Source organism: Erythranthe guttata, chromosome 4, assembly GCF_056151865.1.
Source record: "Erythranthe guttata isolate IM_541 chromosome 4, IM_541, whole genome shotgun sequence".
Lineage (NCBI taxonomy): Eukaryota > Viridiplantae > Streptophyta > Magnoliopsida > Lamiales > Phrymaceae > Erythranthe > Erythranthe guttata.
Genome location: NC_142536.1, coordinates 4901947 through 4923445, shown reverse-complemented (window position 1 = coordinate 4923445; position 21499 = coordinate 4901947). Strand labels below are relative to the sequence as shown.

Genomic DNA, 21499 nt, shown 5'->3' with positions numbered 1-21499 from the left:
TTTGAAATTTCCAACTTTATGCTAGGGAAATAGTTTGAGTATTATTTAAATATGTAATAAAAATAATCAAGGCTATAATTTCTACTTACATTTAAGGTAACCCTCAGTTTTGTAAATCGTACACGATATAGTTTTATACCATAGATTTATACAGAATTACGCACAATTGTTTATAAACCAGAACTTTTGTTTTGTGAAATAAAATATTAGTAAAATTACGAGAAAACTAATTTTTGTTTACCCTTTATTAATACTTGGAAGAAAAGAAATACACACGTCTAACTTATAAAATATAAATTGAACAAACATAAGAAGAATCTTCGTAATTCAATCATAACTTAGATGGCTATTCGTATATTTTCATTTAACTATAGTTTACAAGGTTTTTCGTTTAAAAAAAATTTAGGGAAAATTCGATATTTCATGAATTCTCACGGAATTTATTGCATGAGAACAATACTTTTTTAATTAGAAAAAATAAATAATGTTCTTGGGTGGTAATCAAAATTTACTCTCAATAAATAATAATAACATTATTCCCATTAATTTATAAATAATAATTAAAAAAAAAAAAAAAGGGAAGTTTCCTTTGTATATTTGAAAATGTTCTACAAATGTATTTTTCCCGCTCAACTTTTGTATATGTGAACATTTGATAATTCCAAGCAAAAAGTAGGGCCCACCTAATTTTGGGATTCTCCCCTTTTCACCCCCAAACAGGGGGCACAATTTCCCAACCATGTTTGTTTTTTGCAACATGGCTATTTGCCCTTTTACAAATAACAAATTAAATAACTTTTTGTTTGTAACTCTGAATCTATTACAAATTGTACCAATTATAGGAATATTCTTTTGTTTGTACAATTACAATAATATGTATTAACAGTGTTTTTTTTTTTTTTTTTTTTTTTTTTTTTTTTTTTTTTTTTTTTTTTTCATATTTTCATGTCCTACAAATATATATATTGTTCGCTCTATTATATAATGATTTTCTATTTTTTAAAATATTATTTTTCCGTATTATCTGTCAATTTAGATTTTAATTCTGCATTAAATGTTTTTTTTTATGTTTTAACCTTATTAATTAAAATCCAAGTGTTAACTCTCTCTTACATCGTTAAATAATCGATAATATTTTATCCCTTTTAATAAACTATTTTTTCCAAAACCAAAACACATTTATTGAGATTCTCAATACTTGTGCAGAAGTCCAAAACGACAATTAATTAGTAATAGAATTATATGTGGATTTTAGGGCAAAAATAAATTCAAATCTAATACATTCAAAGATAGAATAAAGTAGGAAAAAAAGAAAAAGACATGTACATATTCTATTTCATTTTTCATGCAAAAAAAAGGGGGGGAAATGTATATAAAAAGTAGCTAGATTCTATTTTTAATAAAGTTCAAAAAGCACCACCTTTTATATTTCTTTTCTTTTCTCATCCCTCAAAAAGAAATAATACTATTTGAAACCTTTTAGTACTATCTTTTTTCTTTACAGGACATAGGTACACGTGGCATCTCGTTAGCTAAGACCTAAGAAAAAAAATACTGAATGATTATTGGCTGGAATTCTTAAATTAAGTAATGATTAAGACTTGATTGATGTTTGTTGGGATATCTTGAAAATTGTGGGATTCCTTTGCATCATCCTCAGACTTCTGCTTTCTTGAATACTGTTATTTTTTTGTAAATTAAATAATTTTGTGAGGTTATTTTGGTAATTGTGTTTTATTTGACTGCATTATTATCTCTCTATAGGCTAAATAGCTGCATAGCCTACATATTAAATTATTAATTAATATTGGACAATAAATTTGTTTCTCAAATTTGCCACTTTATCTTTTGTTAATGCCATTGTGGTCCTAGTATTGTCAACTTGTCAATATTCAAATATAATAATTAGAGATGGTAATCAGATAGATCCGATCGAAATTAGAACTTTAGATTTTTTTTAAATTTTTATCTAAAGATAGAAAAACTAATTTGAACTCCATTAAAAAAAATTAAGAATTTTAAAATTTGGACTTAAAAACTTGTTCTCGAGTAGGAGTGTTTTTTTTTATTAAAATCGAAGGGAATTGGCGAGTCCCTTTTTTATTCGTCTAAACATAAAGATTGAGCTATTGATACGTGCCCTCGTTTGGTTTGACAAGATAAAATTAGTTAAAATAAAATTAAATAATCTAATAAAATCCAATTTTATTATTGAACCTTAGAAGATCCAATAAAAATAGAAAAAATTTTGAAATCGGACCATAGGATTAATTAATGATTAGTAACCCTAATCAAGATGTTTCGTCTAATTCAAACATGGATCTCCAATTTTTCTATTGGAATCTCTCACTCCAAGAATAACATGGGAGGTGATTAGTGATTAATCCATCGGCTAATGCTCTCGTCATCGTACCCCCTTTCGAGATTAACAATGCCATTAAGAATATTATGTCGAGAAATTTCAAATAATTAAAAATAAACCATAGACATTAGAAAATATTATCCAAAGATCTAAGTGGGGTTTTCAAGAATTAACTAATGCAATTAAGCACTAAATTAGTTTAGTTAATGCAAATTGAAGAAATTAGTGCTATGTACGTACTATGAAATATGAATTATATCCAATTGTACATTATTAGTAGAAAATGGGCCGATGCAATATATTATATATGGATTCTGTTTTAAAATCCAAGACGGTTTTAGCGAGTAACCCATTTTATTGGCCCGGGCTATCTTAAATCATTGTTTAAAGAATAATTAGTAATAATTAATGGGTAAATTCCACTTTCTCTTTTTACTTTGGCTCGGTATCACTTTATCTCATTATGCTCTCGATTGGATCGATTTACCTCCCTTCACTTGAAAATTTGTCTCAATGTGGCTCTCGATGTTAGTTGTCAGACATTTGACATTAACATCGTTTGATCTAAGCTTTGAAATTACAAAAACGACACATGTCCCAGTTTAAATAATTATTAAAAAATAAGTAAAAGAAAAAATCAAGACAACGAGAAAACATCGTCCACTACGCCAGCCACAATTTATTTTTTATTTATTTTTATTTATTTTAATAATTATTTAAACTGGGAGGGGTGATTTTTTTTGCAACTTTCAGAATTAAATCAAACGATCATGTTAAGGTCAAATGTCTGAAAATTAACGGCGATAGCCACATTGAGACAATTTTTCAAGTACATTGAGGCAAATCAATACAATTGAGAGTAGAAGAGAGTAAAGTGATATCGAGCCAAAGTACAAGGGGGAAAGTGAAATTTACCCATAATTAATTAATAGTTTACTATGAATTGTTTTTTTCTTATAGGTATTTTAGAATTTGGTGTCATATAGTCAAAACGGCAATTAAAGTTTAAAATTGAGAAAATTCGTTGACAAAATTTTTAAGAATGTGACGAAGCTAATTACTTAGATCACTTGGGGTAATGTACAAAACGAGTTGGGAGAGCAAAGCGTAGCAGTAGCTTGACAACTTGATGATCGGGGACCCCTCCGACGCTCAAGTCAGTGTACAGATCTTGGAGATTGTAGAGATGATAAAATTCTAGCTTGCTTGTGAATAATAGAACGTACCTTAACAAATGAGTAAGAACCTCTATTTATATGTCGTTGATTGGGTTGAGTTTATTTTGTTGGGTCCAAGCCTTATTTGAAGGTGCTTGGCTTTCGTGTAGTGAGCCCAATTATTAGATAAATTGGCGGCCAATTGAATCGGCCCAATTAGGTATATCATAATGATATCATGTTTTGGTAAATTATGAAATAACATCTTATTATTACCATATAGTTAGTCAATCAAATAATTATTTCTTGTACAATTTTTTATGTCTGAAAATATATATAGTTTTATAGAGTTACAACACAGTAATATTTGCGAATAAAATTCAATGTATATAGAAAAACATATAATAACAAAAAGAAAAAAAAAATTGGGCCTTTAGAAAAAGTGGGGCCCAGTCCAACGTTTTGTTGATGTCGAATGGTGGCAATAATACACGTGGAAATGGACACGTGGAAGAAATTATGGGCGGTGGATTTCGGCCTTATCCAATGAATGGCGTCCACGTTTTTTTTTAAATTAGTTATTTTATTTTATTTAACATTAAATATGAATTCTAGGTGCTCGACCATGTCTAGATACTGCGTATATTGAACCCCATATTCAAAAGTTGGATATAATTCCATCTTTTCACATGTAATAATACACTATGTTCAAATATTAATTTGTTGACATGCTTGCACCAAGAGGTGTAAATCATGGTAACTCAACGGCCCGTTAAGATAGCGGATTCGGACATGGTGCCCACAATGAACCAATCCTCATTTGGAGTTGAAATTTCCACACTGCGGCTGCCAGGATTCGATTCTAGGACCTGGTCGGAACCAGTTGAGCTATACCCATGCGGTTGACATTCGCTACTTTCAATTTAAGATGTTTAAAGAAAAAATTGATTTTATATAATGACCTTATAACACACGCACACACAAGTGAGATCGAATCAATTATCTCTCATTACAAGAATTTGTGAATTTGTGGTCGTATATTAAAAAAATAAATAATAAAAAGATATATAAAAGTACGACACTAGATATATTATATAAGGGTTGTGCTCACCATGGTTGTTAAACTATTACAATTTACATCTGTTGATTTATATGCCTATAGAAATCAGTTGATCTAAGTTATAACAGTTATGTTGTGGAAACAGTATTTAGTTACAACTGTAAATCTTGTGTTGGCACAGTTATATTCTACTTAAAGTAAATAAACAGAACACAAGAATTAATGTGGTTCAGACACAATTGTGCCCTACATCCACGTGGACCTGCAAACACGATTTCACTAGTTCAGATTTACAATGTACATTAATAGGACTTATTAAAAACACTAAAGACTCCCTCTTTATGTAATATGCCGTTCTTGTACACAACTCGAACTTCGTGTTTCTTCCAACAGCAGCTCCACACCGCGTGCCTAGAACTCCTTTCTGGCCTGAACTCCCTTCAGTGACGCGGTTGATCTCCCAAGAGATCTATACAGCCAATCTGTATAAGTTGACACATCCAACGATGGCACAGTTCTGTTCAGCAGAACGTTTCAGCGATTCTTCAAAGCAACGGAGTGATTTTTCTCCCAACAAAAAGTGTCACGGTCTTTGTGAGGTGAGGAGCCTTATATAGGCGTGAGATGGGCCTCAAAAGACCTGTCTTCCAAAGGAACCGAATAACTAGGAAACAGAATCCTAGTCAATATCTAGTTCTAATCTAGATAACTATAAAAGATTCCTAATAAGAGTAAAGTACAAGGAAATAAATCTAAGTCCTAAAGTATTACAAATGTAGGACTCTAAATTTCCAAAATAAACATGCGAACAAATCTTTAGCCAATCTTTACTTCCCAAGTGAGGCGGATTTCTTCCTTCGTGGAAATCCGGCGCCAACAATCTCCCCCTTTGGCATAGATTTGGTCAGAACCCATGTTTACCAAGAACTCCCCCTGCAGATAAAACGGAAAGAGAAAAGACTCCCCCTGCATCACAGACTGTTAGCACTCCCCCTGCATCACAGACTGTTAGCACATAATATCACATACTGTTAGCACAATAGCAGTGCTACTTAAGTATTTCCTGCAGTGAGACAAACAAGAGAGAGATATATAATCACTCCAAATGTAACTCAAAAATAGTTATCAGTGCAGATAAACACATAGAGTCAAAGATGCAAAAACGAAAACAATACTAAGCTATTACAGACCAAAAGTAATAGCAGATAGTTTTTAAGAAGAAGAAAAAAATAAAAATGAGAAACACAATTCTCTGCTTTAGTAACTAAAGCCAGAGAACAAATCATCATCATCACGAGAGCTGGGCTGCGGAGGAGTGAGGAGGGATGCCTGCTTTTTGCCTTTATCTTTGGTCTTGGTGGAAGCCGCAGGAGTTGGAGTTGTTGCTACTCCCCCTTTCTGACCAGAATGTGCCAAAGTCCTAAGCAGCTGATCCTGAATAGAGGCAAACCCTTGAGCTAGCTGAGCCTGGATAGACTCCTGAAAACGAGTGAGCTCATCCTTGGTGACCACATCAACCGGCGGCGGAATAGAGGCAGAGACAATTGGAGCCTTCTTCGCACGAGGGACTGTCTGAACAACAGAAGGATCGACAGGAGGCAGATCAGCAAAATGTTCAGAGAGGACCTTACCGTGGATAGTAATTGGACGGCCAGGTGGGTCCAACAGGGTGGCATCACGAGTAGGCAGGCCTTGTTTGATCAGAAGCTGATAGATCAGAGAAGGAAATGACAAATGCTCACGCTCAGTGCGGGAATTGGCTAACGCACCAATCTGATTGAAAATCAGTTCACCAATATTGATCTTGAGGTCGTGAGTGATGCACCATAAGAACTCAGCTTGGGTTGGATTGAGAGTAGCATTGTGAGTAGTGGGAAACCAATTTGAAATGCCTATCTTAAACAGGACCGAATAAAGCTGAGTCAGCTTAGAAACATGAAAAGAGGATTTCGGACCGGGCCATTTCTTTAACACTTTGCCAGTGAGAACAGAGGCCATAGAATCTTTTGAAATAGAGGGTTTGTGAGATACCTCGTTTGGACATTTATAAAACTCATTGATCAAGGCAGGAGTCACAGAAAAGAAGGAACCCCTCACATACACTTTCCCATACCCACGAGACCCCTCAACAGAAAAACGATCAGACAAATTTGCATAAAACTCAACAATGGCAGACCTTTCGAAAGGTTGTGCACTCACAATAGTGCCCAACAACCCTTGAGATTTAAGAAGACGGAAAATCCCAGACAAAGCTAACACAGCCCTAGACAAAACACGCTCAGGAGAGCACGCACGCTTACTCATACTATCCCAATTTTCTTTAGCAAGAGCGGAATAAAAGAGGTTTGAGAAGCAATTACCAGCAGAGAGTTGAGAGCCCACAGATGAATCAGATGATTCAGAACGCAGAGGGTCATCCTCAGGAATAGGCTCAGAAGAAGAGGATTGTTGACCTTCAGACACGGAGGCAGGAGTGGAGACAGATGGGCCTTCGTGTTTTCGATTAGAGCGGCGGAGTTGAACAGGAAACTCAACATGGCGGGGGGTAACCTCTGGATCTGAGGGCAGATCATCTTGTGGGGTTGCAGAGAGGCTATCACCGTCAAGAGCAGTCACGCCGGTGTCAACATGGTCAGGCACATCACTAGTCTTGAGACTTGGTGAAGGGGAAGCCACTGGAGTAGAAACGAGGTCCAGATCTGTGGTGACAGGAACAGGAGAGACATCCACAACAGTAGGACGGACTTTCTTTGAGGATTTTCTGGACTTCTTCTCAGCAGGCGAGGCAGATGGAGTGTGGCGTCGCTTCTTGGAGCCCTCAGCAGATCGATTCTTGCCCATGGTGAATAGAGAACGCAGAAAAAAAACAAGAAAATAAAAAGGAACGGCGGAAGAAAAGAAGAGGAAGAATAAAGTGTGAGAGGCAAACCCTAAAAGAGGCGGATATTTAAAGCACAGGGACCGAGAAAATAGGCAGAAAAAGAGAGGACTCTTCGGATACTGGATATTTTCAAATCAGAATGAGATCCCACAAAATCCGCCACCAATAACAAGCAAGATATTCTCCACACGAAACATCAAAAAATAAAGAAGGCAGATGACATGGCTATAGCCACGTGGCCAGAGACAACTAGAGCCAAAAATTTCACAAAGCCCAAAAAAAAATTAAAAGAAATTTGAAAAAGAAAAAAAATCTTTTAAGGAAGAGAAAATCACAAGATTAAGAGTTGAGGGCTTGGTTTTCATGAATTAATTAAATAATCTTTAAGGAGAATCACAATAGAAGGCCACCAAGCAAGCTCTTGGATGCACGATATAACTATAACCCCATAACCATACTCAAGAAATCATAATTTAGGTAATTTTTAAGGGTTATGAATGCGTATGCGATTAGCACAGCAATTCGATCGTGTACTTCAAGAAGAATTTCCTAATATATGCTTGAATATCATCCCAACCTCTCCTCTTTTTTTTTTTTTTTTTTTTTTTTTTTTTTTTTTTTTTTTTTGAATTTGAACTAATTTTTCTTCTCCTCCCTTTTTTTGTTGATATGATGTTCAAGCAAACATTAGGAGGGCAACCTTCTTAAGAATCCACATAGCTTTTAAATAGAAGTCAGAGATGCATATGCGGTAGCATAATTCTCCCAATAGAGGTATGATCTTTGAGATGAATGAGGTCATAGTCATTGATCACTCCCGATAGAGGGGGCAGCACACTTCTATCATGGTTATCTGTGGAAACAAAAATTAATTCACAAAAACTAACACACAAACAATTAGTCAAAATGAACCTCCAATCATTCCTAGTCCAAAAACAGTGATGTCACATTTGTAGGTGACACATATAATGTCCGATTAAAGAATTCAAGTGCAATCCGGACACAAACTCTAATTGCACTTATCATAGAAAATTCAGTTTTGCACATGGCAAATCCCAAGCGCTTTACGCAAGGAATCAAACCTAAGGAAATCAAGGGGCTTTGTAAAAATATCAGCTAATTGATTGTCTGTGGACACATAATCTATAGTCACACGTTTCTGCTCAACTAATTGCCTGATGAAATGGTGTCGAAGATCTATGTGTTTGGTTCTAGAATGCTGGACAGGGTTTTTTGAGATATTTATGGCACTTTCATTATCGCAGAATATATGAAGGAATTTTTCATGAAAGCCATAGTCATTCAACATATGTTGCATCCAAAGAAGTTGAGTGCAACAGCTACCTGCAGCTATGTACTCAGATTCAGCTGTTGATAAAGAGATGCAGTTTTGTTTCTTACTGTACCAAGATACTAGGTTGTTTCCCATGTAGAAACAGCCTCCAGTAGTACTTTTTCTGTCATCCACATCTCCTGCCCAGTCAGCATCACTGTATCATGCAAGACAAGTATTAGTATCTTTCGAGTACCATATCCCTAGTTCAAGAGTTCCACTCACGTATCGTATGATGCGTTTGACTGCACTTAAATGACTTTCTTTAGGATTTGATTGGTACCTAGCACATACTCCTACACTGAAACAAATGTCAGGTCTACTAGCAGTAAGATAAAGTAAACTTCCAATCATACTCCTGTATAATGTGGGATCCACGTCTGTGCCCTCACAGTCGCGTCCCAACTTTTCAGTAGGACTCATCGGAGTTTTTAGAGGCTTTGCATTATCTAACCCAAATTTACTTACCAGATTCTTGGCATACTTGCTTTGTGTGATGAAAATTCCATCCTTCATCTGCTTTACCTGCAAGCCAAGAAAGTAAGTTAGCTCTCCAACCATACTCATTTCAAATTCGTTTGACATTTGAGAGATAAATTCATCTTTCTTGTGGTCAGAAGTAGACCCAAAAACAATATCGTCCACATAGATTTGAGCCAAAAGGATTTCGTTTTTAAAATTTTTGACAAATAGTGTTTTGTCTACCCCACCTCTTCTATATCCTTTTTCAACTAGAAAGGTCGTAAGTCGCTCATACCAAGCCCTAGGGGCTTGTTTGAGACCGTATAGGGCCTTTTTAAGTTTATAGACATGTTGAGGCTTGAGTGGATCTTGAAAACCTTTTGGTTGTTCGACGTACACTTCTTCATTTAAAAGACCATTTAAAAACGCACTTTTTACATCCATTTGGAAGAGTTTAAACTTTAAAGCACAAGCAACTGAGAGTAAAAGACGTATTGACTCAAGACGAGCTACCGGAGCGAATGTTTCATCAAAATCTACTCCTTCAATTTGGGTGTATCCTTGAGCAACAAGACGAGCTTTGTTGCGAGTTATATTACCAAGTTCGTCCGTTTTGTTTTTGAACACCCATTTTGTACCTATAACGTTTACCTGGTCGGGTCGTGGAACAAGTTCCCACACTTCATGTCGAGTGAACTGCTCAAGTTCCTCTTGCATAGCTTGTACCCAATATTCATCAAGAATTGCTTCTTTGATGTTTTTTGGTTCTATAGTAGAAGTATAACACACATACCTGACCATTTCTTGGTAATCAACTTTGGGCTTATTTCGAGTTTTCATACCTTCATCAAATTCTCCTATCACCTGTTCAGAAGGATGATTCTTTACAACTCGTTTTGATGGTCTTTTTCTTTCTTCTGTGTTTTCCTTCACTGTTGTCACTTCTTCTGTGCTTTCTTTCACTGCCGTCACTTCCTCTGTGCTGATGACTGGCGTTTGTACTGGTACAATGGTTTTTCCAGGATTAGCGTCTTCCTCATCCATTCCTGCAGATAAAAATTTGTTAAAGGTTACATTAATGGATTCCATAACAGTCATTGTACGTTCATTATAAACGCGATATGCCCTGCTGTTTAAGGAATAACCAAGAAAGGTACCTTTGTCTCCTCTTGCAGAGAACTTACCGAGTTGTTCTCTATCGTTCAGGATGTAACATTCACACCCAAAGACATGAAAGTAACTTAAGTTCGGTTTCTTACCTTTCCACACTTCATATGGAGTTTTCTTTGTACCTGGTCTGAGGTGTACACGGTTTATGGTGTAGCAGGCAGTGCTCATAGCTTCAGCCCAGAACTTTGTGGCCACTCTTGCTGAGATGAGCATTACGCGAGTCATTTCTTGGAGAGTTCTGTTCTTTCTTTCTACCACACCATTCTGCTGTGGTGTCTTTGGTGCTGAGAATTCGTGGGAGATACCGTGTTTATCACAAAATTTTGTGAATGAAGAGTTTTCAAACTCTCTCCCATGATCGCTTCGAATTCTTCCAATATTGCTGAATTTTTCAATTCGCAATTTCTTGCACAGAGTTTTGAACTCATAGAAGGTATCTGACTTTTCCCTGATGAAACGTACCCAAGTAAACCTTGAGAAATCATCAACACAAACTAGAACATACCTTTTTCCACCAATGCTCTCGGTTTGCATTGGTCCCATTAAGTCCATGTGAATGAGTTCCAAGGTCCTGCTGGTCCCTGCACGATCTGTGTTCTTGTGAGATGTGCGTACTTGTTTTCCCAGAGGACAGTCACCACATGACTCTGGTGTGTCAGTCTTCAGTTGTGGTATTCCTTTCACACAACCTGTATTAACAAGACGGATTAGATCATGAAAATTTAAATGACCTAGTTTCCGATGCCAGAGATCAGTGAGATCAGAAGAAGTGTGATGACATTGATCCGATTTGTCAATCTGATCAATTTTGTAGCAATTGTCTGATGACCTGTATCCGGTTAAAACACAATTTTTGCTTTCATCAAATACTTCACACTTACGCTTTGTGAACAATACAGAGTCGTATAGATCACACAACTGACTTACACTCAGAAGATTTGATTTCAAACCTTCCACATACAGAACATTGTTCAAGTTTGGCAACCCTCCAACATTTAAGTCTCCATTTCCCTTTACATAAGCCTTATTTCCATCTCCAAAAGTAACCTGTCCACTAGACATGTTATGTAGATTTGATAAGAAATTCCTTTCACCTGTCATGTGTTTGGAGCATCCACTGTCAAAATACCAAGAGTTAGTAGCACATGCATTTAAAGATAAAATAGCAGACCAGCAGTTAGTACTATCATTTGTCATCCTTTGTTTATGAGAGTTGTTACTTTGAGAGTAAGTAACCCACGCAGCGGATTTGGATGTCTGATATGCTAACTGTTTATTTATCAATTTCCATCTTTTAAAGCATTTAGGCCTGACATGCCCTATTTTGTGACAGAAGTGACAGATAGGAATAAACTTAGTAGGATGGGTTTGGTAGTTCACACAAGAAGATGTTGAATTGACAAATCTGATTTTCTGGTTTGACCCAGTGTTAGCACTAGATTGTCCATCAGTATACCCTAACCCAATTCTTTTGGAATTGGAAGGATGAGCATTTATGATTTCATCTAATCTATTTGAGGGAAGAAATGCAGTGCGATTTAACTTACTGACAGTAGCATCAAACATTGTGCTAACAGGCGGTGAAACATCTTGGTGATCATTAGCATGCACTTTTGGAAAAAGATTTTTCCTCATTCTTTTTGCTCTTTCACCATCATAGTCCTGCCAATATTTCAACAAATCTTTGAGATTGTCGATGTCTCTTTGTGCAAAGTCCTGTTCCACTTCAAAGACTTCAATCTCCATCTCAAGTTCATCAATCCTGTCATTCAGTTTTGTGACAACTCCTTTGTTTTCTTCCTCTTGTTCTTTGATTCTTTCTTTCAGGAGTTTATTTTCATTACGAACTTCATGACATTGCTTCAGGAGATCATCCAATTGTTTTTGAAATTGTTGGATGGACTCTTCACCTTCATCTTCTGATTCGTCACTTCCTGTGGACAGAAAAGACATATTTAGATTTTCATAATTTTCATTTTCCTGTGTGACATACCTGAGATGTGGCGGTTCTGTGCACGTGATGTCCTCAAGTGTGGCTTCTGTGATTCTGCAAGTTCCACAGAAATCATTGTTTGTATCATCGTCACTAGCTTCACTTTCATCATCAGACTCTGAGGTGTCATCACTCCAAGTTGTGGCAAGTGATTTTCCTTGTTTTTTCAGAGTGTTAGCACATTCTGCTTGGATATGACCATAACCATGACATTCTCTACATCGAATTCCCTTCTTGACCTCTGGCTTGTCTGTAGAGGTTCTGGGTTTTCTCTCAAAGTTTGTAGGCTGTCCATTTCTCTTGATGAATCTCCCGAAATTTTTTGCTATTAAAGACATGGATTTTGTGAGCTTGACTTCAAGTGCTGACATAGGAGCAGTAGGCACAGATGTTGTGGTGTCTGATACAGACTGCAGGGCGATTTTCCTTTCCTTGTCCATTCTGCTGATGTTCAACTTGTTTTCAAAAGTTTGTAGATTTCCAATCAGATCCTCAAGTCGTAATGAGTCCACGTCACTTGCTTCCTCTATGGCAGTGATCTTGTACGCGAATCTGTCTGGCATGGATCTGAGCACTTTTCGTACAAGTTTAACTTCAGGATAAGTTTCACCGAGGCCATGAGCTTCGTTTGATATGTCACATAATTTGGAGTTGAATTCGCTCACGGTCTCATTTTCTTCCATACGAAGATCTTCAAACCGGGTGGCAAGCATTTGAAGTTTGGACAGTCTGACTGAAGCAGTTCCCTCGTAAGCTGTTTGGAGTTTCTCCCATGCTTCTTTAGCACACTCACACGCAGAGATTATCTTGAATTGATTGATATCAATTCCATTGAATATAGCATTCAAGGCCTTGGAATTCATGTTTGCTGCAATTTGTTCGGCTTTGCTCCAGTCTTTCTCATGCTTCTCAGTTTCAATCCCTTTCTCATCTGTGGAAACGGGTCGCTTCCATCCAGTTAACACTGTTCGCCATGCATCTTCATCCATTGATTTTATGAACATCTTCATCTTAGTCTTCCAATAGGAGTAGTTGGTTCCCGTGAGTAGTGGTGGGCGAGTCGTGGAACCTCCTTCCATATGAGAACTCATAGTACCTACGAATAATAAATGGCAAATAAATCAAATTCCCAAAATCACACACTATGTATATCTAGTGAGAGGCTCTTGATGCCAATTGTTGATTTATATGCCTATAGAAATCAGTTGATCTAAGTTATAACAGTTATGTTGTGGAAACAGTATTTAGTTACAACTGTAAATCTTGTGTTGGCACAGTTATATTCTACTTAAAGTAAATAAACAGAACACAAGAATTAATGTGGTTCAGACACAATTGTGCCCTACATCCACGTGGACCTGCAAACACGATTTCACTAGTTCAGATTTACAATGTACATTAATAGGACTTATTAAAAACACTAAAGACTCCCTCTTTATGTAATATGCCGTTCTTGTACACAACTCGAACTTCGTGTTTCTTCCAACAGCAGCTCCACACCGCGTGCCTAGAACTCCTTTCTGGCCTGAACTCCCTTCAGTGACGCGGTTGATCTCCCAAGAGATCTATACAGCCAATCTGTATAAGTTGACACATCCAACGATGGCACAGTTCTGTTCAGCAGAACGTTTCAGCGATTCTTCAAAGCAACGGAGTGATTTTTCTCCCAACAAAAAGTGTCACGGTCTTTGTGAGGTGAGGAGCCTTATATAGGCGTGAGATGGGCCTCAAAAGACCTGTCTTCCAAAGGAACCGAATAACTAGGAAACAGAATCCTAGTCAATATCTAGTTCTAATCTAGATAACTATAAAAGATTCCTAATAAGAGTAAAGTACAAGGAAATAAATCTAAGTCCTAAAGTATTACAAAGGTAGGACTCTAAATTTCCAAAATAAACATGGGAACAAATCTTTAGCCAATCTTTACTTCCCAAGTGAGGCGGATTTCTTCCTTCGTGGAAATCCGGCGCCAACAACATCGATACATGAATTGTTTCGAGCTTTAAGCTATTATCGGGTCAAATTTTGAAAAGAGATCACAATTTTCTAAAACGCATAGATTATTTTTTTATGACTTATAACGATTTTTATGATTCAAAAGTTCCCTTATTTTTTAATGTCAAAAGTAATTTTTGCGTTTAATATAAAACTACTACATAAAAAGTCATGCTTTACAACTTGCGGTGGAGAAACGACTGGCATGCTTCATGCTCTACAACTTGCGAAGGAGAAGGGATGGAATGCCATAGTCATTGAAGGCGACAGCTTACGAGTGACGACAACTCTCAAGGAGGAAGAATGTCCATTAGCACCGTTTGGTGCAATTGTTGAACAAATGTCACAAGAATTTATCAAACGATCTGAAATCATCTTGCCCTTGAGTTGGTTAAGTTGCAAGATGACTCGCTTGGAAGGCTTAATACTTGCCCCAGGTTCGGCGATGAATGTTTAATAAAATCTCTATTTTACCTTTAAAAAAATTTGGAATACTTTTTTTGCAAAGGATTGATTAATGGTTAACTTACTTAAGAATAAAATATTATATTGTTGACATTAACAAATAATTTTTCTTTAAAGACCAAATTCAAGTCTTTTACAAATGGGAGTAGGGACTAGCAAAAAAATATTAATCTAGCAAAATATTGAATTATTGAACTAATAATTTAATTTTTTTTATTGAGTCAGAATCAGAAAAAAATATAATTTAAATAAGGTTATTAATTTAACGAGTATCTATTGTAATCTATTGTAATCTATTATCTATAGATGTCAAATTTACCAAGTTGTTGTTGTCTGGCAGGCAAATAAAAAAGGTTAATAATGACAAAGTAAATAAATAAGAGAAAGTAAAATATCCCACTTGTTGCATAAAATAAGGTAAGAAGAATATCAATAACGAATGGTATTTATCCATCACAAGATTACTATAAAAATTCACCTCAAAAGAATAATTAATGTCAAAATTTAAGGTTGCCTCCAAGGAAACTGTCTCAGCTCTTGAAACCAATGAAACAACAAAAAAAACATTAAATAAAAACAAATAAAAAGTCACATACAATACCAATTCTTACCTCCTCTTCAACAACAACAACAACCCTCTTGATTTTTTCATATTCAATGCAAAATGAAAATTCTTGTTTCATATGTAAGTCTCCTCCTCATTTTTATTTATCTTGTATAAATATTTTTTTAGGGATTCTTGAATTTGTAATTAAAAAGTAATCATCCATCTCTCTCTCTCTCTCTCTCTCTCTCTCTCTCTCTCTCTCTCTCTCTCTCTCTCTCTCTCTCTCTCTCTCTCTCTCTCTTTTGCAGATGAAGAATGGTGGTGATCATAGAAGAGGAGGGTATATAACATGTAGAAAAAGATTTGATTTTTATTTATATGTGAATATGTATGTATATGTTTGATGCATAAATGAATGGAAAAATGAAATTAGAGTTATTGAAAATGGTGGTGAGAGAGAAAGGGGAGATCCCAATGAAACCTGTAATTATGAAAGTTGGATTGGCTATAGCAATTTCTCTTGGTGGGATTCTTTACACCTATTCAAGAACAAGAAGAGTCAAACCCTCTAAATCAAAACCTTCACAACGTTATTTAGGTTAGTCAATTTTTATTTAATATTAAAAATATATGTTGTCTTTTTTTTTTTTTTTTTTTTTTCCATTTGATTTATGTGTGTTTGGATTCTTTGATGTGTAGGTAATGGCAGAGAGGCTAATTCAAGAAGGCAATGTGGTGATGACTTGAAGGTAATAATTAAACATCACACCTCCAATTTTGAGAATGTTTTATTACTTTTAATTAGACTCTTCTTGCCAATTTAGTTGAGTTTTCGAGATTAATCGGCAAAAAGACCGATTCCTTGAAACGTAGCAATCCAAGATGAACATAGTTAAGTAATTTGTTAAGTAATTTGATAAGTGGTGGAGCCAGAATTTTGTCATCATGAAATTATCTAAGGCCCCCACAAACAAATCTTTTTTAAAGCGATAGGGGTCATGGCCCCCTTTGGCCCTATGCTAAATTCACCACCGGTGATTCATTTTTTTCTTGTTCCAATTGTAGGATTCATCGCTCCGAAAAGTTTCTTCACGTAATTCCATGAGCGAACCGTCTTCGACGAGCGGTAGGCACAGTGGAGATCATAGAGACGGTTTTCTCTTACCGGAATTCGACGAGCTTCTAAAGGAATGCATCACGACCGTCAAAACCGACGACGTTTCTCAAAGTAATAAAAGCGGCGACCACGAAATCGAGATCAACAAACTAAGTAAAAAAATCGAGATTCTCGAAGAACGCGAGAGGAAACTCGAGATCCAATTGCTTGAGTACTACGGCATCAAAGAGCAAGAAAGTGCCGTTTTCGAGCTCCAAAATCGGCTGAGGCTAAACAACATGGAGGCCAAGATCTACAGCCTCAAGATTGAGTCTCTGCTTTCGGACAATCGGAGGCTTGAGATGAAAGTGGCCGACTACGCGCAAGTTGTGAACGAGCTCGAAATCGCGAAATCCAAGATTAAGATTCTGAGGAAGAAGCTCAAATCGGAAGGGGAGCAAAATCGGGAGCAGATTTTGAGCCTACAAGATCGAGTGATGAAACTGCAGGATCAAGAAAAGAAAGCGGCTGAATTCGATAGAGACGTCGAAATGCAGTTGAAGGAAATGAACGAGTTGAAGGCGGAGTTGGAGGAAATGAAGAAGTCGAATGGAGGGCTAAAGCTCGAAAACTCCGATTTGGCGCAGAAATTGGAGTACGTGAAAATGCTCGCCGCTTCTGCTTTAGACAACGAAGAGGTACTTTCTTCGTTTTATGTTACTTATATGCACGTTTCTTCGATTCTTCGATATTTTGGACTGCAAAATAACCGTTTTGACGATTTTTTGCTTATGTTATATGGCATTTTTCTTTGGTTCTTCTATTGACGACGAAGCATTATATATGATTTTTTTTTTGTCAAATTAAACCGGGACGTTGTTCGATGGAACAAACCTTAGGGTTTTATTTAGTAATTATGGAAATTTGAGTGGGTCTTTTAGTAATTCAACCATACTTGAGGGTTCTTTGTAGTAATTTATAAAAGAATTAGTTTAAGGGTATTAAAGAAATTACACATTTTTCTTAAAAAAAAAATTTGGGTAAATTACAAACCTCTCGAACTTAGGTTAAATAACGAAAACACCCAAACCTATCCGTAACAATCAAAATTCCCCTGTGATTAACTGTTGATCGAGATTTTTAACAGAAAATGTGTACAGTCTATTAAATAGTGGAGAAATAAAAGAAAATATATGATATTGTGTAAAGTCTATTCCCTGGAATTAAAAAAAAATCCGTGAAAAGTCACATTGTAAGAGGTTGGTGGAGGACGGAAACAAACCTCAGGGTTCTTTTGATAATTACGAATAGGTGGAGGTGGTTTTTGTAATTTAATCCAAGTTTAGGTTTTTTTTTTTTTTAGTAATTTATCCTAAAAAAATCGATCAACCGTTAGTTAGCGAGTCATTTTAATAATTATGAATACTTTAGGGGTTTTTGAGAATTATACCGTAGTTTAGGGGGTTATGGTAATTAAATTCAAATTTTTTTAATATATTTTTTGAAATATCAGATGGTAGAACTCAAAGAAGAGAGCCGCCGTTTGAAGAAACAAAATGAAGATCTAACGAAGGAAATCGAGCGTCTCCAATCGAATCGATCCACCGAAGTGGAGGAGATAGTCTATCTCCGGTGGATCAACGCTTGCCTCCGCCACGAGCTGAAGAATCACCACCCCGGCGCGCCGCCCAAAGCCGTCCCCCCCAAGGACCTCAGCAAAACCCTAAGCCCTAAATCGGAGGAGAAATTGCACAAAGAAGCCGCCGCCGCGGGTTTCGATTCCGACCGGTGCTCCTCTTCGCAGGCCTCGTGCCTAACCGATTCCGGCGATGTCGAAGATCCGTGCGCCGAAACCGATCCGACGGTGGAGAAACCCCGCCCTAGCAAATCAAAAGTGTTCGCCAAATTGAGGAGGCTTCTCCGGGGGAAAGGCATTATCGGCCCCCGCCGGGATCGGGGGCCGAGCACCGTCCTGGAGAGGGCGGCGTCGGTGGACAATTTCTCCGCGATATATTCCTCCGATTTCATCAACGGGAGCGAGACGCTGAGGAATTCTTCCAACGGATCGTCGTCTTCGAGGCGGTCGTTCGATGTACAGAGATCTTACAAGAGCAGCAACTGCTCCACGAGGATGAGCGACGACGGATCGTCGAGCGTGCTCAGGCGGATCGACTCTCTGACGGAGGACGAACACCGCGATTGGTCGCCGGCTGTACGGCCGGATCTTCTCCTGAGGGAGGATCAGGATGCGAAGAATGAATTGATGAAATATGCCGAATCGTTTAGGGAGAGATCGGCTTTGTATGGATCTCGTTGATTATCTTTTTTGGTGTGTGTGTGTGTTTGTGTGTGTGTTCTTCACTAACTGTACATATGTGGTAGAGATTTGGAACTGTAGAGAGTGTACATAAGAAAAAAAATATTGTTTGAATACATTTTCGAGTTATATGAGAATTATTCCAATACATTAATGTTGTCATTTTATATCACTTAATCACTATGTAAGTACGGACACAGAAACGGGGATACGAGGAAACGAACATGGCAAATAGCATGTCCCGAAAATGGGGATATGGGAACTTGCGTGAATCTTATATAAATATTAAAAGTGTAGGGGTATATTTATAAATATGTTATATAAAGATATAGAAGTTTTTTTATTTATATGTAACTTTTCTTTTTATATATTTCCATACAAAAATATATTCAAAATAAATAATATTATAACTAGTTAACTACCAATTAGCAATTGATCATGAGATCATATAATTAATTAAGGAAGCAACAAAAATATTTAAATATTGATATTCAAATATATTTTTTGTAACTTTTCAGAAATTATAAAATGGCCCTTAAGGTGTCCGGCATGTCACATGTGTCTTCGAGCGTCGGACACGAACGTATCCGAAACAAGAATAGATTAAGAAGTCGAAGTTTACGTGCTGCGTAGCTTAATTATTATAGTAATGTTGACAAAAGAATGTTGATTTTTATTTATTTATACCTAATACAATTGAACATATTTCTCCCAATTCTTGTTACAAAATGTGTATAAACATGAATTAGTCAAGACGAAAGTATTGTGACAACAATCCCATAACCAATTTAAAAAGAAGAAATATTTAAACTCTAGAGCTTGGAGTATATTCTCTTTCCCAACTGTGATTTCTAGAGAGAGAGAGAGAGAGAGAAGATTTCTAATTTTGGATCCTGGCTTTTAGGGGGAATTTATCTGCCCCCAACAACCTCCAATAAAGAAAACAATTAAAAAGAAAAAGTTTTATCCTCCACAAAAAATTACATCATTTTTTTCCCCTCAAACAATTCTAGCATTGAATTTCCAAGAGAAAAAGAAAAAAAAAAAATCCCATTGATTTCTTTCATGCAGAAATCAATCTGCTTCATGTCCAAATTCTTTCAAGAATTTCCCCTCTCATGCCATATTTGTTCTTGATAGATTAAATTATTGCATCATTCCACATTGAAACTTGATCCAACAAGATTCACAATATTTATTTTTTCTTCTCTTGCATCAACAAAAAGGGATCAAAAGAGAGAGAGAGGAAGGTATATAAATATATTAATGGCTGCATATTCTATGACAGCAAGGTCACAATCGTTGTCGACCTCCGACGCGCAGCCCTTCCCTCAGAAGCTAAGCAACGACCCCGTCACGAACAAAGCCGCGCAAACAACCGTTACATGCGTGTACCAAACGCACATCGCGGGCTTCTGGCGAAACGTGACCGTCTTATGGGGCAAGAATCTCATGAACTATTCGTTGAGCATATCGGTCGACAGCGTCGAAAAGGAAGGCGTCTACACGTGTAAAATCGACCTAAAACCTTGGCATTTTTGGGCCAAGAAAGGGTACAAAGCATTCGAGGTCGACGGGAATCAAATGGAGGCGTATTGGGATTTAAGATCCGCGAAATTCTCCGGAAGCCCGGAGCCCGTATCGGATTTCTACGTCGTGTTAGTGTCCGAGGAAGAGGTTGTCTTATTGTTGGGCGACTTGAAAAAGAAGGCCTATAAAAGGACGAAGGCTAGGCCGGCACTTGTGGACGCGATGTTGTTTTATAAAAAGGAGAATGTTTTCGGGAAGAAATCTTTTTCGACTAGGGCTAAGTTCGATCGGAAAAAAAAGGAGCACGAAATTGTGGTGGAGAGCTCCACTTCGGGCCCTAAAGATCCCGAGATGTGGATTAGCATCGACGGGATTGTGTTGGTGCACATTGTGAACTTGCAGTGGAAGTTTAGGGGCAATCAGACGGTACTAGTGAACAAGCAGCCGATACAAGTGTTTTGGGATGTGCACGCGTGGTTGTTTTGCGGGCCCGGATCTAATCACGGGCTTTTTATTTTCAAGAATGGCGAGGGCGAAGGGGAGAGCGACGAGGAGGTGGAGGGGGAGGAGGACGAGAACGGGAGCAAAGGGGACGAGAGCGAGTGCAGTGAGAATAGCAAGTATTTCTCGACGCATAGCTACTCGAAGGACTCGAAGTTTTGCCTTTTTCTTTATGCATGGAAGATTGAGTGAGAGAAGAAAAAAAATTGAGTGTTTTTGAAATTGAAAATCAAAATCAAAGGGTCAAGATTTGTATATAGTATCAAAAACCCAATTTTTGTTATTTGATTATGTTATGTTTTGGAAATTGGTAATGAAAATGATCATACTTTTGGTCCATAATATGTAATGCTTTGAACATGATATTTTTCGAAACGAATACGATTGCCTCGATAAGATATTCCGTTTGTATTTTTCACGACGTACAAAATACGTAAAGTACTTTCTCTGAAATGTGTGGTTTGCGTTATGTACAATAATACCACGTTCTTTTCTTTAAGTGTCGTTTAAGGTTGATGCGCTCAGATTAATAGTTCTATATGTATACCATTCATTTTAATTGTAAAAGACCAAAATTGTCATTTGCACATGTTAGGAAATTTTATTAAATGATCTTTAGTTCCTTATTAA

At 36.9% G+C, this 21499-nt stretch overlaps 2 protein-coding genes across 3 annotated transcripts; both read left to right on the top strand.

The window, feature by feature from the left end:
• Window positions 1-15371: 15371 nt before the first annotated feature.
• On the top strand, window positions 15372-19000 carry LOC105957068 (uncharacterized). 2 transcript variants are annotated; one of them, XM_088816610.1, is made up of 5 exons: window positions 15372-15563; window positions 15734-16023; window positions 16125-16174; window positions 16491-17219; window positions 18035-19000. In XM_088816610.1, exons 2-5 carry the CDS (start codon window positions 15837-15839, stop codon window positions 18836-18838), a joined length of 1770 nt encoding a protein of 589 aa, XP_088672736.1. In that variant the 5' UTR covers window positions 15372-15563; window positions 15734-15836; the 3' UTR covers window positions 18839-19000. The 2 variants fall into 2 exon arrangements, with proteins under 2 accessions (XP_088672736.1, XP_088672735.1); XM_088816609.1 differs by lacking the exon at window positions 15372-15563 and having other exon boundaries at window positions 15626-16023.
• Window positions 19001-19817: 817 nt separating this feature from the next.
• Window positions 19818-21208, top strand: LOC105957078 (uncharacterized). The gene has a single exon (XM_012980999.2). It carries the CDS (start codon window positions 20105-20107, stop codon window positions 21059-21061), a length of 957 nt encoding a protein of 318 aa, XP_012836453.1. The 5' UTR covers window positions 19818-20104; the 3' UTR covers window positions 21062-21208.
• Window positions 21209-21499: the final 291 nt, after the last annotated feature.

Excerpts from the sequence above, each read along its gene's own strand:
- LOC105957078 (XM_012980999.2), top strand. The coding sequence starts at position 20,105 with ATGGCTGCATATTCTATGACAGCAAGGTCACAATCGTTGTCGACCTCC.
- LOC105957068 (XM_088816610.1), top strand. The coding sequence starts at position 15,837 with ATGAATGGAAAAATGAAATTAGAGTTATTGAAAATGGTGGTGAGAGAG. Across the intron at positions 16,175-16,490 it reads AATGTGGTGATGACTTGAAG|GATTCATCGCTCCGAAAAGT; the intron begins GTAATAATTAAA and ends TTCCAATTGTAG. Across the intron at positions 17,220-18,034 it reads CTGCTTTAGACAACGAAGAG|ATGGTAGAACTCAAAGAAGA; the intron begins GTACTTTCTTCG and ends TTGAAATATCAG.